The sequence below is a fragment of the Porites lutea genome, chromosome 10, assembly GCF_958299795.1.
Source record: "Porites lutea chromosome 10, jaPorLute2.1, whole genome shotgun sequence".
Classification (NCBI taxonomy): domain Eukaryota; kingdom Metazoa; phylum Cnidaria; class Anthozoa; order Scleractinia; family Poritidae; genus Porites; species Porites lutea.
This window is the reverse complement of record NC_133210.1, coordinates 29,737,890-29,751,359: the sequence shown is the minus strand read 5'-3', so window position 1 is coordinate 29,751,359 and position 13,470 is coordinate 29,737,890. Positions and strand designations below refer to the sequence as shown.

The 13,470-nt window shown below is 38.8% G+C and overlaps 2 protein-coding genes across 2 annotated transcripts in view; both read left to right on the top strand.

Annotated features, from left to right (window-relative positions):
* The window catches only part of LOC140951110 (uncharacterized), a 32,138-nt gene extending 30,896 nt beyond the window's left edge, over positions 1-1,242 (top strand). Inside the window, exon 21 of the mRNA XM_073400327.1 lies at positions 453-1,242. Coding sequence (XP_073256428.1) covers positions 453-895 — 443 coding nt within the window. The 3' untranslated portion in view covers positions 896-1,242. The remainder of the gene's footprint in view (positions 1-452) is intronic.
* A 6,015-nt stretch (positions 1,243-7,257) lies between these two features.
* Positions 7,258-13,470, top strand: part of LOC140951114 (uncharacterized) — a 61,937-nt gene continuing 55,724 nt past the window's right edge. Inside the window, exons 1-4 of the mRNA XM_073400332.1 lie at positions 7,258-7,314; positions 8,493-8,555; positions 9,653-9,751; positions 12,520-13,191. Coding sequence (XP_073256433.1) covers positions 12,846-13,191 — 346 coding nt within the window. The 5' untranslated portion in view covers positions 7,258-7,314; positions 8,493-8,555; positions 9,653-9,751; positions 12,520-12,845. The remainder of the gene's footprint in view (positions 7,315-8,492; positions 8,556-9,652; positions 9,752-12,519; positions 13,192-13,470) is intronic.

Genomic DNA, 13,470 nt, shown 5'->3' with positions numbered 1-13,470 from the left:
CAATGTGAGAATACAGGAAACTTCACATAACAGTTTCAGTTGATGGTCTAATCGTGACTAATATAGAAAACAGAAACAAACAGGTTACGCTTTTTCAATAAAAAGATAAGCGCTATCCATCGGATAAATCAGTACTCAGTTGGTAAGGAGTAGGAAACGCACTTTTCTAATGGCTTTTGATTTATCCGCTGGTTAGTTTTTTTTCCTGTTAAACAACTGGAGATCTTTTGCAAGGCCCTTTTCTGTTTCAGTTTATCTTTTATAATTTCCAAAGTGGACATTGCTTTAATCTCTTTTAAAGTTTGTACAATAACTTCCAAAAGTCATCAAAGGCGAAGTTAACTTGAATGCTACAAGTCTAAAATCAGTAGCTTTCACTGTCACATCATGTTACTCGTGGGGGATCTTAATTAATTTGTACTTTTATTTCTCTTCATTCGGTCCTGTGTTAGTGAGTGCTCCAGTTAGTACGGCACATGATTTCAACCACGGCCTGGCACCCTCCAGTGAAGACCCCCCTCTTCAAGGAATGCCAGAACCTTCACTGTATGGATTGCAGACCCAGAGTACAATTGCAGGTGACCCGCACTGTTTCAGTGGATCAAGCAGTTCTACAGTTCCTCCCCTGTTGGGTACATCGGGATATCTTTCCTCGCATGGAATGATGGGACAGTCTATGCATGGATTGCAAACGCTGAGTACAATTCCAGGCGTCACGCAATCCAGTGGTTCTGGCACAACCACAGTCACCCACCCGCCAGGAATCCCGGGATATGTTTCCCCGCATGGAATGCAAAGTTCTTCACTTCCCAGCATGCAGAGTAGAAGTCCAGTTATAAGTGAACACACACAAAATACGGACACTCTTTGCAACGAATCTGGCACAAGTTCATAATCGGCAGTACTCTGATATATATAAATTTCTGATGGCAATTGTGTATATTTTTCAATTTATACAGCATTGCAATAGAGTTGCGGTGTGGTTTGTGTATTTTTACTGGAAATAATATTTAAATTTTTTGACACGAATAAATGTATAATTCTGCTGTGCGATGTGGCAGCAAACACGTTCAATCCTTTGCTTGGATGAATCAACAATACTACAATGTACATAAATTCATGACAATCTTTGTAAAAATACTCTCTTTTTTTAATAGATTTTCTAATGTATATATTATTTTATTTTTTGTATCAAGTAAACGTTATGGACAAAGAAAAAACAACTACAATTTTTCTTTGCTATTTTTACTGTTTGTTTCTCAGTGTTTCCACAGCTAATAGCATCGTTTCCTTGATGCGGCCGTAAATTAAAGAGAATTGGCTGCATTATAGGTTCTCAAAAACCCAGCTTTTCTAAAATACTCTCTTAATTGGAAATGCCCTTTACCAGTCCAGATGAAATAACAATGACATAGCGTTCCCACACAGGATAAGCATGCTTTTCTTTCACGTGGAGTTACTTGGTCTTTTGTTAATCGGAGTAAAACCTTGCAGAGGTATATGTGGCATACTTGATCCAAATAGATCTACTGACCAGAAATACATGACTTGATAAATCAAAAAACAAAGGATTGCAATCGAAAATGCCAGGAGGGGATCCAGGGAGTTATGAAAAAGCGGCGGGGGAGGGGAGGGCAAGGGGAGCAAACTTTTCCCAAGATTAGAACTGGTTTCCATCACCTTTCGCCGGCCTGTGACAAATCTTCCTGAAAAAACAACATCAGAAGCACATTTGGACAAGCCCATGATATGTTCACATATTAAGGCAAAGTGTTGCGCAGTCCAAGTTTCCAATAGATACCAGATGAATGCTTTATTCGATCCTTTGCAAGTTCGGCGTGTCAAGTACTGAAAAATCTGTTGTGCTGAAAAAGGACTCGGAGTAGACCCACTAAACGAGATTCTGGTTCTTTACAATTTTTTCTTTAAGAAATTTTCCTCCGAGCAAACAAGTCACTTTCATAATGGAGTCTGCCCCCCCCCCCCCCACCCCCCCACCACCACCTTACTTGAATTCGTAGTTGAAAACAGAAAGTCATGCCTACATTCTTTATCCAAAGAATGCATGGGATAGTTAACTCTTCAATTGCTCCGAGTTTATTTTTGTCAGATCTATTTAAAGCAAGCTGAAACTAGTTGACCTACAATTTTAGCTGCCAAAACAATAGCTGATTTGTTGTACATGACTAAGCCATTAAAATATATGTAATACGACTATGTTTATGGGTGTTTATGAAACTAGAACTCTAGCGCCCCCACCGGATACTCAAGAAGGTAGAGTAGAGGGTAAATGTTCCTGTTTTCTCGAGAACGTGAAAATGTGAAATGTATGGAACAGAACCCCCTGGCGGGCGGGGGGTGGTACTTGGGTTTATTTTTTTATTTTTTTTCTGCCGCTGGCCTCTCAGAGCCCCTACCCCATTATAGTCCAATCTGTGGCCAATTTTAGAGCCCATCTCAGTCAATTTTTGGCAAGTGTAATTTTCGCGATCTCAACTTAGTCACTTTCTTTTCATGTATCTTAACCTTATCCTAAAAATTGTCCTAAAATGAATTGACCCATTTTTTATATTGAATGAAGAACGCTTTACTTTTCACCCACAATACAAACATTCTGGTACGTTAGCTAACCATAAATATCCATAAATATGAAGAACTTTCTTACCCCAAAAATCCGAAAATGTGCGACCCCATTCAAGTAACTCTATTGAAAGTGCAACCCCATTATTATATAGTCAAACCAGTTGTGAAAATGCAACTTCATCCAGCGACACATCCCCACTAGCCTCTGATAAGGAAGTCCCCCCCCCCCCAGGACAGAACCTCGATTTAACGAAATCCTCGTTATACAGACGAACACAATCCAGAAACGGAATCTTAAAAATTATTGTATCGCGATATAACGAATAAATGTCAACATGTGATAAAAGATGAATGCCAAACAGACCAAAAAGGATAAAATTTGTGCGTACAGTGGAGGGAGGGGAAACAGTTTTGTTTGCCTGTTCTTGAGTTTCCAGTGCCGAAGATCCGGGAATACTGGGTTTTGTAAATTAACTATTAACTATGCCTCGATATAACGAACGTTTTGGCTGTTTTTTCGAAAATTCTTTAAATCGAGGTGTGCGACATAACGAACTCTCGATATAACGAACAAATTTCCCCAGTTCTACTGTACCAATACTATGCTGAATAGCTTTCGACAATCTTTGACGTATCGCGTGACCCCAACCTCGTCCCCAGGGTCTTCTCGCTTTCCAATATGGCGGCGGCAGGAGAGAAGACCCTGGCACACAGCAGAAATCACGTGACTGATTTGTCCATGGAGAGTGGAAATTTATTCAAAATGGCGGCCAAGATAAAGAGTGAGAGGATCTGGGTACGAGATCTTGAGACTGGTGAAAAACAAACAAAATGGCGGCAAAGGCAGAACTCAAAAGAAGCTAAAAATATGAAAGAATACACTTACAAGCCACAGGAATACGGTAGAATGATATAGCGATCTTATTTTCTGTTCAATGACCTTCATTTGTTTTAAGCCTGAAAGTTCTAGCGCACACGGCTGTCTACAACTTAATTTCTCGATACCGACCTTTTTTCACCGTTTTCTTTTTTTGTCGTACCCTGAGCGCCAGAGGTTCAGGTTTCTTCTTTCGTGAAAGGGGGAGCTTTTTCTAACTGTGAGCGCAATTTATTTCTTCATGTTAGGAATTTCGAGAACAGACCTCTGAAGCCAGGGAATTTTTTGTCATGACGTGACGCTCTAAGACCTCTTTCGCTCCGAAATTCAACTAAGCATTAAATTGAGTCTCAGACACTTTAAGCTGATAAGTTATCGTCAGTTTCGTTACAGATCTTCATGAGGTTTTTGACTATTGTTTTTCTATCTGCACAAATTTTAACTGAACTCTGATATGTAAAAAAACAATTTTTTTTCTGAAAACAAGAACCAGAGAACACTATTTTGTTAATATAATTTGAGGAAACTTTGGTTGAAAATTAAACAGTTCCTTGGTCAGTTTGGATATTTTGTCACTTGAACTGGTACAGGTAATAAAATTATTGTTAATCTTCATCTACTTCACAGTTTTTAGACGTTGTTATTGGCTTTTGATATCTAACCCCGTTCACAGTGCTTCCGGGCAATAGAGATAGGGGCCTTATTTAATCTAGCAAAGACGGTGGTATTAGTTCCCCACAAAAAAAATGCCAAGTGAAAAAGCCCAAGTACGAGAAGGTTGGAGGTCAAGCAGCCAAGGATCAAAAACAAATCCGAACTTCCAGTTGGTGAATAAATCATCCTGGATCGGTCCACAGAAAGCTTTACAGTTTTCATTGATTTATACAGTCTCTTATTTATTAGTGAAGAATAAGAAAATAATAATAATAATAATAGCTGTTTATTCACAAATCCAAATCGGAAAGTGAAAAGGAGATAAAAGAGGTTATCCCTTTCTAGTTTAAGGTGGGATGGGGGTTAAAAAAGATGGGGGCTTATTGTTAAAACTTTCTTTCACTGAAAAGGAGGGCTTATTTGAGAGAGGGGGCCTTAATAGAGGATTTAAGATGTTGTTATTATTGTTTTTTTTTTTTGCCTCTCAGATGTAAAAAAAAGCATTAACCCCACTTTAATAGCTAGCAAAAGGTGAAGAGTGTTTCCATTGTTTGTAATATAGCAATCCAAAATGTATTCTCCACTTTGAAATAGATTTGATTTTCAGAGCAAAAACTTCCTTAATCCCTGACTTTGGTTTATTTGACATATTACTTGGGGCTGCACTTTGCCATGTCAATGTGCAAATTGACTAAAGGCTAGACTCCAAATGTTCAAAAATTTGATAGTCCTATCTGAGTCATGTGCACAGTAAAAGTTCCTATCTCATTTGGAGATAATAGATGTTTTAAGTCAAACACGCTTTGCTCGTCAGATGGGCCCTCTCGTACTCTAATTGAGACATGACTTGGTAGCGGTGTGCTGATTATCGATCATAATCTATAAAGCATCAGAAACCTAAAGCAAAGTGAGTATTGCTTATACAAATGTTCAGTTGATTGTTGTGGAAAATTCACAAAAACATTGTTGACAAATAAGGAAATTAATACACCTGTGTTGTCTTTTTGATGGGGTCTTAATTTAGTTTATACGATGTTTAGTTGGTTTAACTATGTGACAGATAAGCCTCTACATGCAGGGTAGGTTTTTTGTTTTGTTCACTTACAAAACTATTTTCAGTGTTGAAAGTGGCACACAGGGGCACAAAACTATAATCTACTATAATCGATTATCAGTTTAATAGTTGGGTTAATCTGATTATTTCTGACAATATGATTATAATACAGACACTATTACTAAGACTAACCAACACCTTAAAGTAGACTTTGAAAGTATGTAAGCCAGCACATCTAACAGCTGCAACCTCACACCGCAACACCTAAACAAGATAAAAGCCTTGCCTTGTCCCTGTGTGGCATTTTCCCAGGCCTTAATTCTTGGTCAATTCATTTCAGTGACTTATCTTAGGCAAACTGGAGGGAAACTGTTTCACTATTTCGCTTGGGACCACGTGACCTAAAACTCATTGGCCATGACTAGGCAACTAAAAGCTCACTATGCTAATGGGGACTCTGGCACAAAACACTTCAAAAGCCTTTGCATCTCGACATGAAAAATCCCATGATCGAGATGCTCCAGGCCCCTTCCGCTCTTGTTTATTCAGTGGATAGTGATATATGCACCCTTTGAAGTAGTTTATTTTTTTAAATCCAAGGTTTAGAACTGAATTATAGCTGCTTCACAATCATACCCAGCTGGTGTTGGAATACTACAGTAACAGCCACTTTTTCACCTGGTCCACAAACCCCCTTTTCAAGGATATAGTGACAAGAACATCATGCAGTGACAAGAACAACATGCACACTTAGCCTACAGTAATTAGAAGCTCAATTGACAGGTTTTAGTTTGACAGAAAACATATTTATCTTGGGGTCACTGTCACCCCATGTCTGGAATCTGGGAAATTTTTGTCTTGGAATCTGGAATAAAGGTCCTAAAGTACTCTGGCTCCCACTTATAACTGGAATCCGGAATCCATGTTCCACTGACAAAGAATCCAGAATGCGGTATCCATGGCGCAAAATTGAGAATCCAAGACTGTCAGATTTCCTTGAATGGGCTGATCACTGTTTTCAACTTGATAAAATAAAAAACATCATGTGCTTTCATTTATTTTGTTTTTGCAACTAGAAAGAAATCCCACAAGCTTCAATACATCAATATGTAAGTTTTTCATTTCTGAGAAAGGAAACAGTTTATTTTCCCAATGTCTCTGTATTTAGCTGTATTTTACTACCAATGAAATGAGCAAACAATAATAAATTATCATTATTGTGACACTAAAAACTGAATAAATGAACAGTCAGGATTACAAATATCAAATGATAGCGACACTATGTTTGGCTTCAATTTTTAGTTTTGTTTCGACATCTGCCTCTCTCGCTCCTCGTCCCCCTTCAAAATCACAGTGGAAAAATTAAAAGAAGGCCAGGTTAGGCCCATGAATGTTACGATCAAATGAAAAGAATGTTTCACTTGACAAAAAACTGCTGAGACAAAGTGCAGATTATGCAAGATTTCCGTATAACTACATACATTAATGATATTAAGCATACAGCTTTTGTTCAAAGAAAACAAAAGGCAGAACAATACTACACCTTTGCAACGGGCAGCTAAATTTATTGATAAGCTGAAGCCTTGCAAGTATTCTTTCACAAATCGGGAATTAAAGAAACAAATCTTTAGTAATTTTCGGAACACAAACCAAATAGCACGAGTAACAGAAATACCTCTACGCGTTATAATATTCCCAGCGATTACCAGATATCACTATATTCGAATCTTTGCCTTCCAACGGTACAGTCACAGTTTTCCGAACAATCAGACCTGAATTCTGTCCACCTTTTAGGTCTCAAACACTGAAGAAAGCACTTCTCAGCATCTACGAAGCCCTCAAAGGTTAACCATCTTTGTTTTGGAAGGAATAAACCAATGAGAGCGCACGTATGAACGCGCTATGGAATGCACCAATCAGCGATCGTTTTAGTTCGCTGTGTGCCAGGGTCTTCTCTCCTGCCGCCGCCATATTGGAAAGCGAGAAGACCCTGGGGACGAGGTTGCGCGTGACCCTTATCAAGTGCCTCATTCCCAGACGCTGACGTCATGACAGAGTAACCGCCCCTTTTGTCCGTCCACTCGATCGCCCGACATCTTCAGAAGCAAAGATCTTACTTGTCATACTTCCAAGTCCTCAAACGCAGGTTTGTTTCAAACATGATTTCTCTAGTTTGGATTTAAGACATTCACAGTTAACTATGTGGTGTGTAGCCTTGTATCCAGCATTAAACTTGTCAGACTCATCAAGATGACGGGATGATCTGTAAATCAAAGGATTTTGACGATGTCGGCAGAATCACTTCTTCTTTCCCGATTTTTCAAGGAAAGATCAAAGTGACTCTGCTCGCAGGGTAATCATTGGTCAGTGGAACATTAAAATCAGCAAAGAATCAAACTGCAATTTCACGCCATTTTCCTCATTTTCATGTGGTGATTTACATTTGTATGTAAAAAAAACAGCCCTTGATACTTGGAAAATAGTTGCGAGAGCATTATTATCCCGGGCGGGGGGGGGACTCCCATATGAAACAGACGGGGATGCTCGTCGGAAATTTTGAATTTAACCCCTAAAGGAGACCATCTGGGCGTGGCTCAAGCTTTTTGTGACCCCTAGAGGAGACCAATCTGGGCGTGGCTTAAGCAAATTTTGACACCTAAAAGAGACCGCTTAAAAACACACAAATACGACATGCAATGAGTTTTAATGATATAAAGACATAATCATCGAATGCTTTTATCTAAAAGTAGTTTTTTAAAGCATTGTCATAAATCTCAAGTTCTTCGCGGAACCCTAAACGAGACCTTGGCGGCTTAAGATATTGGCGCTTTGCCCGGAACACCCTAAGCGAGACCAAAATCCAAAATTTACACCCCTAAGCGAGACGGCGAGCATCCCCGTCTGTTTCATATGGGAGTCCCCCCCCCGGGATTATTATTTAAACTTGTGTGAAAAGGTGTCAAATCCAGATTGTGGTCATTTGTGTGATCGTGACTCATGATGTTTTGAACATTCAAATTTTGAAAGAGAAAGTCTTTTTTAACCAGAATGTTGCAAAATTTTGTTTTAATAGAACCGGGCATGGTAATGTCCCACCTCTCAGATGACTATTTTTCAGGTCAACTGAGTGGGAACTTGGACCACTCTGTAGCTCATTGATTCCTAAAGTTTGCAGTGAATTCAGGTTATTTTAGAAGAGTCAACCTGATTGAAGGCTAAAATGTAGAAGGGCCTTGGTTAACATATAACATGTGCTGTTTGTCTGGCTATCAATGACATCAATGTACATTGTAGCTGATTAATGAAGTACATTCTTTCTTCCAGATGGACTGTTTTTTGCATGCATCCATGTGGTCGTGAAGTGTCATCAACGTTGGCTGTGGAAAGGTTAGTCTCCTTTGCAGCTGTTTTTAGGGTCGTCACACAAAGCTAAGCTTATTAAGTTTACTTACTCGTAACTTTTGATAAGCTTACTTTCGTGAAAGCATTCTTTGTTTTAGCAGTATAGAGTATCATGTATTACTGACACCCAAGTTACATGTAAGTATGTTTGTACACAGTGATTTCTCATGCCTAATTCATAGTAAGTTCATATTACATGTATATTATTGCATACATTTATTTCAAGAAGACTAAGGAATTCTATGATAAGTGATTTAACCCTCCAAATTGACTTGCTGTTTAATATGCTGTTTTTCAGTTTGAAGTTCAGTACATTAATTTAAAAATAACCTGCCATCTCCTTTATATCACTGAAAATATTCAAACAAAACTGACTGAAATTAAAATACCCGGTATATCTGTATAAGGTAAAATTACAGCGTTTGATTGGGGAAGGGAGGTCAGTTTTTGTACATATATTATTATCAGAAGGTTTAGAAACCTTGTGATTCAGCTGCTATAATAATATTATTTTATACAATAAGATACAATCCATTAGCACTGATTGGCTAAGAGGCATGTTTGCATTAGAGTATGTAAGGTGAGGGTAAATGGCAGAATAATATTTTATTTTGCGGAATGGAATTTGGTTAATGACTTGCAGAAATAGCATAATTATTCAAAAATTATGTAACATGTACAGAATGACTTAAAGTAATTGGTATATAGATAGACAGTCAATCATGATTATAATAAAATTCCCAAATGGCTGTCAGCTGTCAATTTAAGTGGTAATAGAACAGTGTAACAGGACTATACGCATCATGCATAAGTTGGACAGTGTGCCCCATTACACGCGAGCACTTAATTGCTTTTTTTCACTTTGAGCAAAAACTTTCAAAACAAACACAATTTTTTTTAATCAAAAAGGGATTATAGTATTTTCATTTTTTTTACAAATAGATTCGTAATACCAAGCACTGCTTACAGGGGATCACTTGTGTTATTTGAGGATTTATGCTTAGAATATAACCTGACCATGAGAGTATTAAAATTTAACTGTTAACGTGAAAAGGTTTTAAGTGCATGATATCTTTCATCAGTTTTGTAGACCAGCTTCAAACTACCAAGATACTGAAGATGCTGCCCTGTGATATCACAAGATTTTAAATACACTGAGTAAATCATACTTGCTCCTGAAAGTAAGTTAGGAAGCTCTTTGTGGCCTCTGTTCTACATTGGCACTCTTGAGTGAATTTAATGTAGTTTCACTACTGAGATCATTACCTAGATCACTATTCAGGGGAGGGGGGGGGGAAGCTACTTCCCATACATTCTCTTAAATGAAATCCAAACGATGTTCTCACAACTTGCAAAGCGATCAGCAAGGGTCTTGCCAGCGGATTTGTGTACTGATCGTGCGCATTATGTCAAAAATCATAGATCAACTGTCTTGAGAAAAAACAAAAACATGGCAGTCGAAGGTGGGACTGTTTCTCACTATTATATTGTGGTAATTTGCAAATTTATTGATTTTATGTCGCTTTTCAGACATAGTGTGTGGTTTTCTTTTTCTGTTAAACAGTTTCCCTTTGCAGAGTTGGAATATGCAACATATAGCTCCGTATAGCTGCTAAGATCAGAACCGCCGAAGAGTTGAGCTCTATCGAGCAGTGTTTTGTAATTTTTTATATCAGCATCAAGTTATCCTTGCCCGGCAAAAACGATGTAACCTATAAATAAATCCATCGAGCGCGTTGTTGTTGGTTAAGATCTAGCACGGTTGCGTGTTAGTTTCCCCCGCATTTCAGTACTGAAAGATCAATACAATATGCAAGGAAAACAAAGATGCATGATATGATTTTTTTCAATTTTTTAAACATTTCTGATTTCCTCTGTCGGTTCGCCTCTTGCTTCTAAAAAGTCTAAAAATATTTTACTGTGGGAAAAATACTGTAATTATCCGCTGTCCACCACGCTGGGTGACCGCTTTGCAAGTTGTGAGAACATTGTTTCTCAGTCCCAGACCTCGTCTCTTCCCCCCCCCTGTCACTATTTCCTCTGATTCTTTAATACACTGCTGTAGTGAAGCCTTTGTTAATAATGGATCTCACCCCTAAGTATACACTTAGGTCCGTAGTCAATAATACAAACACTGCACGTCCAATAGTGAACTTTTTTAGTGGAAATCTCCCCTCCTAAATGAAGCTTTTTTGTGGTCCCTGTGCCACTAATGAACACTTCATTTTTAATTGACCTTTGTGAAGACATGGTTTTCTCTCCTAAGCCAACACCAACTATTCATGGACCCCAGGGGGGGCGGGGGGTGCTCCAAATTTCAAGTGACATGGATGATCAAATGGGGGCAAAAATCGAAACCCAAAAAAATCCCATGCCGATTTTGCAAGCCATAAAATTTTCCAGCGCAACTATGCAGCCAGGACACGCGGGAACTATCACAAATCTTCAGATTGTTTCGAATACCCCAAAAAATTCCTACTTAAATCAAGCTCCCCAAAAAAACACTTGCCAAAATTTTCCTACCCAAACAACATCCTGAAATCAAAAATTTCAAACCCAAAAAAATCCTTTGATCATCCCTGTCACCTGAAATCCAAAGAGCCCCCCCCCCCCCCCCCCCCCCCTGGGTCATGGACCCAGGCACTTATAAACACTTCATACTGACCTTTGTGAAGCAGGCACCTGCATCTCCATAGGCGTACGGGCTGGGGGGGGGGGGGGGGGCGAGGGGGGCTGCAGCCCCCTCAAATTTTGGGCAACTCAGAGTTTTTGGGCAGCACGAGAAAATTTGGGCAAAGCCAGTTTTTAAAGATGTCTGCATGTTTTTATTATTATTTTGAAGGGATAAATATTTTCTATTTTAACCTGAAGTCAGCATAATAATCCAGTTACATTGACACGAGACAGGGGCTGCCTAGCACGTGGCGAGTTTCTGCATGGTTATAAGGGAAAGGTATCATATGCTTATTTTTTTTATTTTTGGGCACTGTACTGCAAGGGGCTATTTCCACTCGTGAATTTATTAGAACGAACTTCCGCCTTACTTTCTAGAATCATCTCTGCTCGTAGAACAGTGTATGGTAGATAGCATCAGCAATGCGTCTGAAAGTGAAGAAGTGGTTGACTAATTCTCAGTTTGAATTACAAGAAGAATCTTTTTTTTTTTTGAAAAGATCTATTTAAAGTAGACCGAAATGTTTACAAAACTGCTAACAAGAGCGCCATAATACATGCTAATCAAACCCATTTTTGTAGCAATTGGCCGTAGCTATCTCCATGATCTTTCGACCACTCTTTTGAAAAGATTGAACTACTATGAGGTGAAATTGCATGTCAAAAGTGCATCGTTTTCTACAGATAACATTTTCCTTTTTTTTTACCATATTTCCAACGATAAAAACTTTATCCCAAAATATCTCGATAACGCTCTTACAATTCCTTTTATCTTCACGAACATTGAGGCGACTATTGGAGGAAAAAGCTCCTGTGATCGATTTTGGAAGAACAGTTCCCACGTAGAAATATTGCTGCAAGCATAATAGGTAATGGCTTCATTTCATTGCTATGACAACTCTGATGTCATTGCAACCCTGATCATAACAAATTTTCATCTTTATCTAATACAACTGTGGTGGCAATTTTTCCAAATGTTTGTTTATGGCGACGTAGTTTATGCTCAAACTTGGCAGATATTGACCCTGAAAAACTGTATTGAGCCATTTTCATATGCCAGTACGTCCTATGTTGCTGCATCGCCCTAGTTTCTGTTCTACTGTTTTGTAAAAATTTGAGCAACTTACAAAAATTTTTTGGGCAAATGGTTTACCGCCCCTCGTGGCAAAAAATAGCCCGTATGCCTATGACTCTTGCACGGGACTTAAAAGGTTAAAATGTTCACATTTGTTTGATGTGTGTGCACGTTTTCCTTTTTAATTTACTCACTTTCTAGGAACACTGAGACTCAATGGCGCAGCATCAAGAACGTAAAAGAAAAGAAAGTCCTTCTTGTCAGACAGGACGAAATCATGTCCCCCCTCCTCTTAGTATTGAAGTACCTAAAATGAAAAATCTTCCAAAAGAGTCAAAACCTTGGAGTGATGTTCAAGATCAGCTTCCAGTTGACATTCTTTTGTTGACAGTGGAGGATTGTGAGTTCTTGGCATGCTATGCGTACCTTCATAATTCCATTAAAAGCTACCACAATAACCTTGGATATGTGTACTTTGGTACCATGGGTGGACGTGGAGAGGAGGCGCTAAAAGTGGCTCTGATGAGATGTTCCAAAGGTGGTCCATGTGGCTCTCAAAATGTTTTAAGAATGCAGTTATTCCACTGAGACCCAAGGCTGTTTTTATAGTTGGCTGCTGCAGGGGTTTGAACCCCCAAGACACAAAGCTGGGGGATGTAGTGGTATCCTCTAAGCTTATAACTGAAGAATTCTCAACCCCAGTAAAAAAGAATATTGGCAACCTTATCTTGTTTTCACCTGGAGGATGGGATCCACCAACAACAGCTGAAGAAGAAGTAAAAGTGCATTCTGACAGCGAAATATTCGGTGGCATAATTGACCCAGTCAATGCCAAAAAACGTCGTACAAATACAGCTGCAAAGGAAGGGGAAGGTAACATTTTGATAAATTACTAACTTATTAACTTTATCCCTATATTATTGTATTATTGCCCTTTTCTTGTCCCTTTTTACCACTTTGTTCAGTCATTGTATTCCTAGTGTTTTTATTGCATTTCTCTTGGGTTAATTGCATGGCCTTTTGTTTGTTCTGTACGCGACCTCCTTTACTCGTGCAGCTCAGTCGCATTAGCATTATTATTTGGGGGTCACCCAAACAGAGTTTGCGAGGTTGCTTATGTTGATCCTACAGCTGTAAGTTGCAATAGGCACA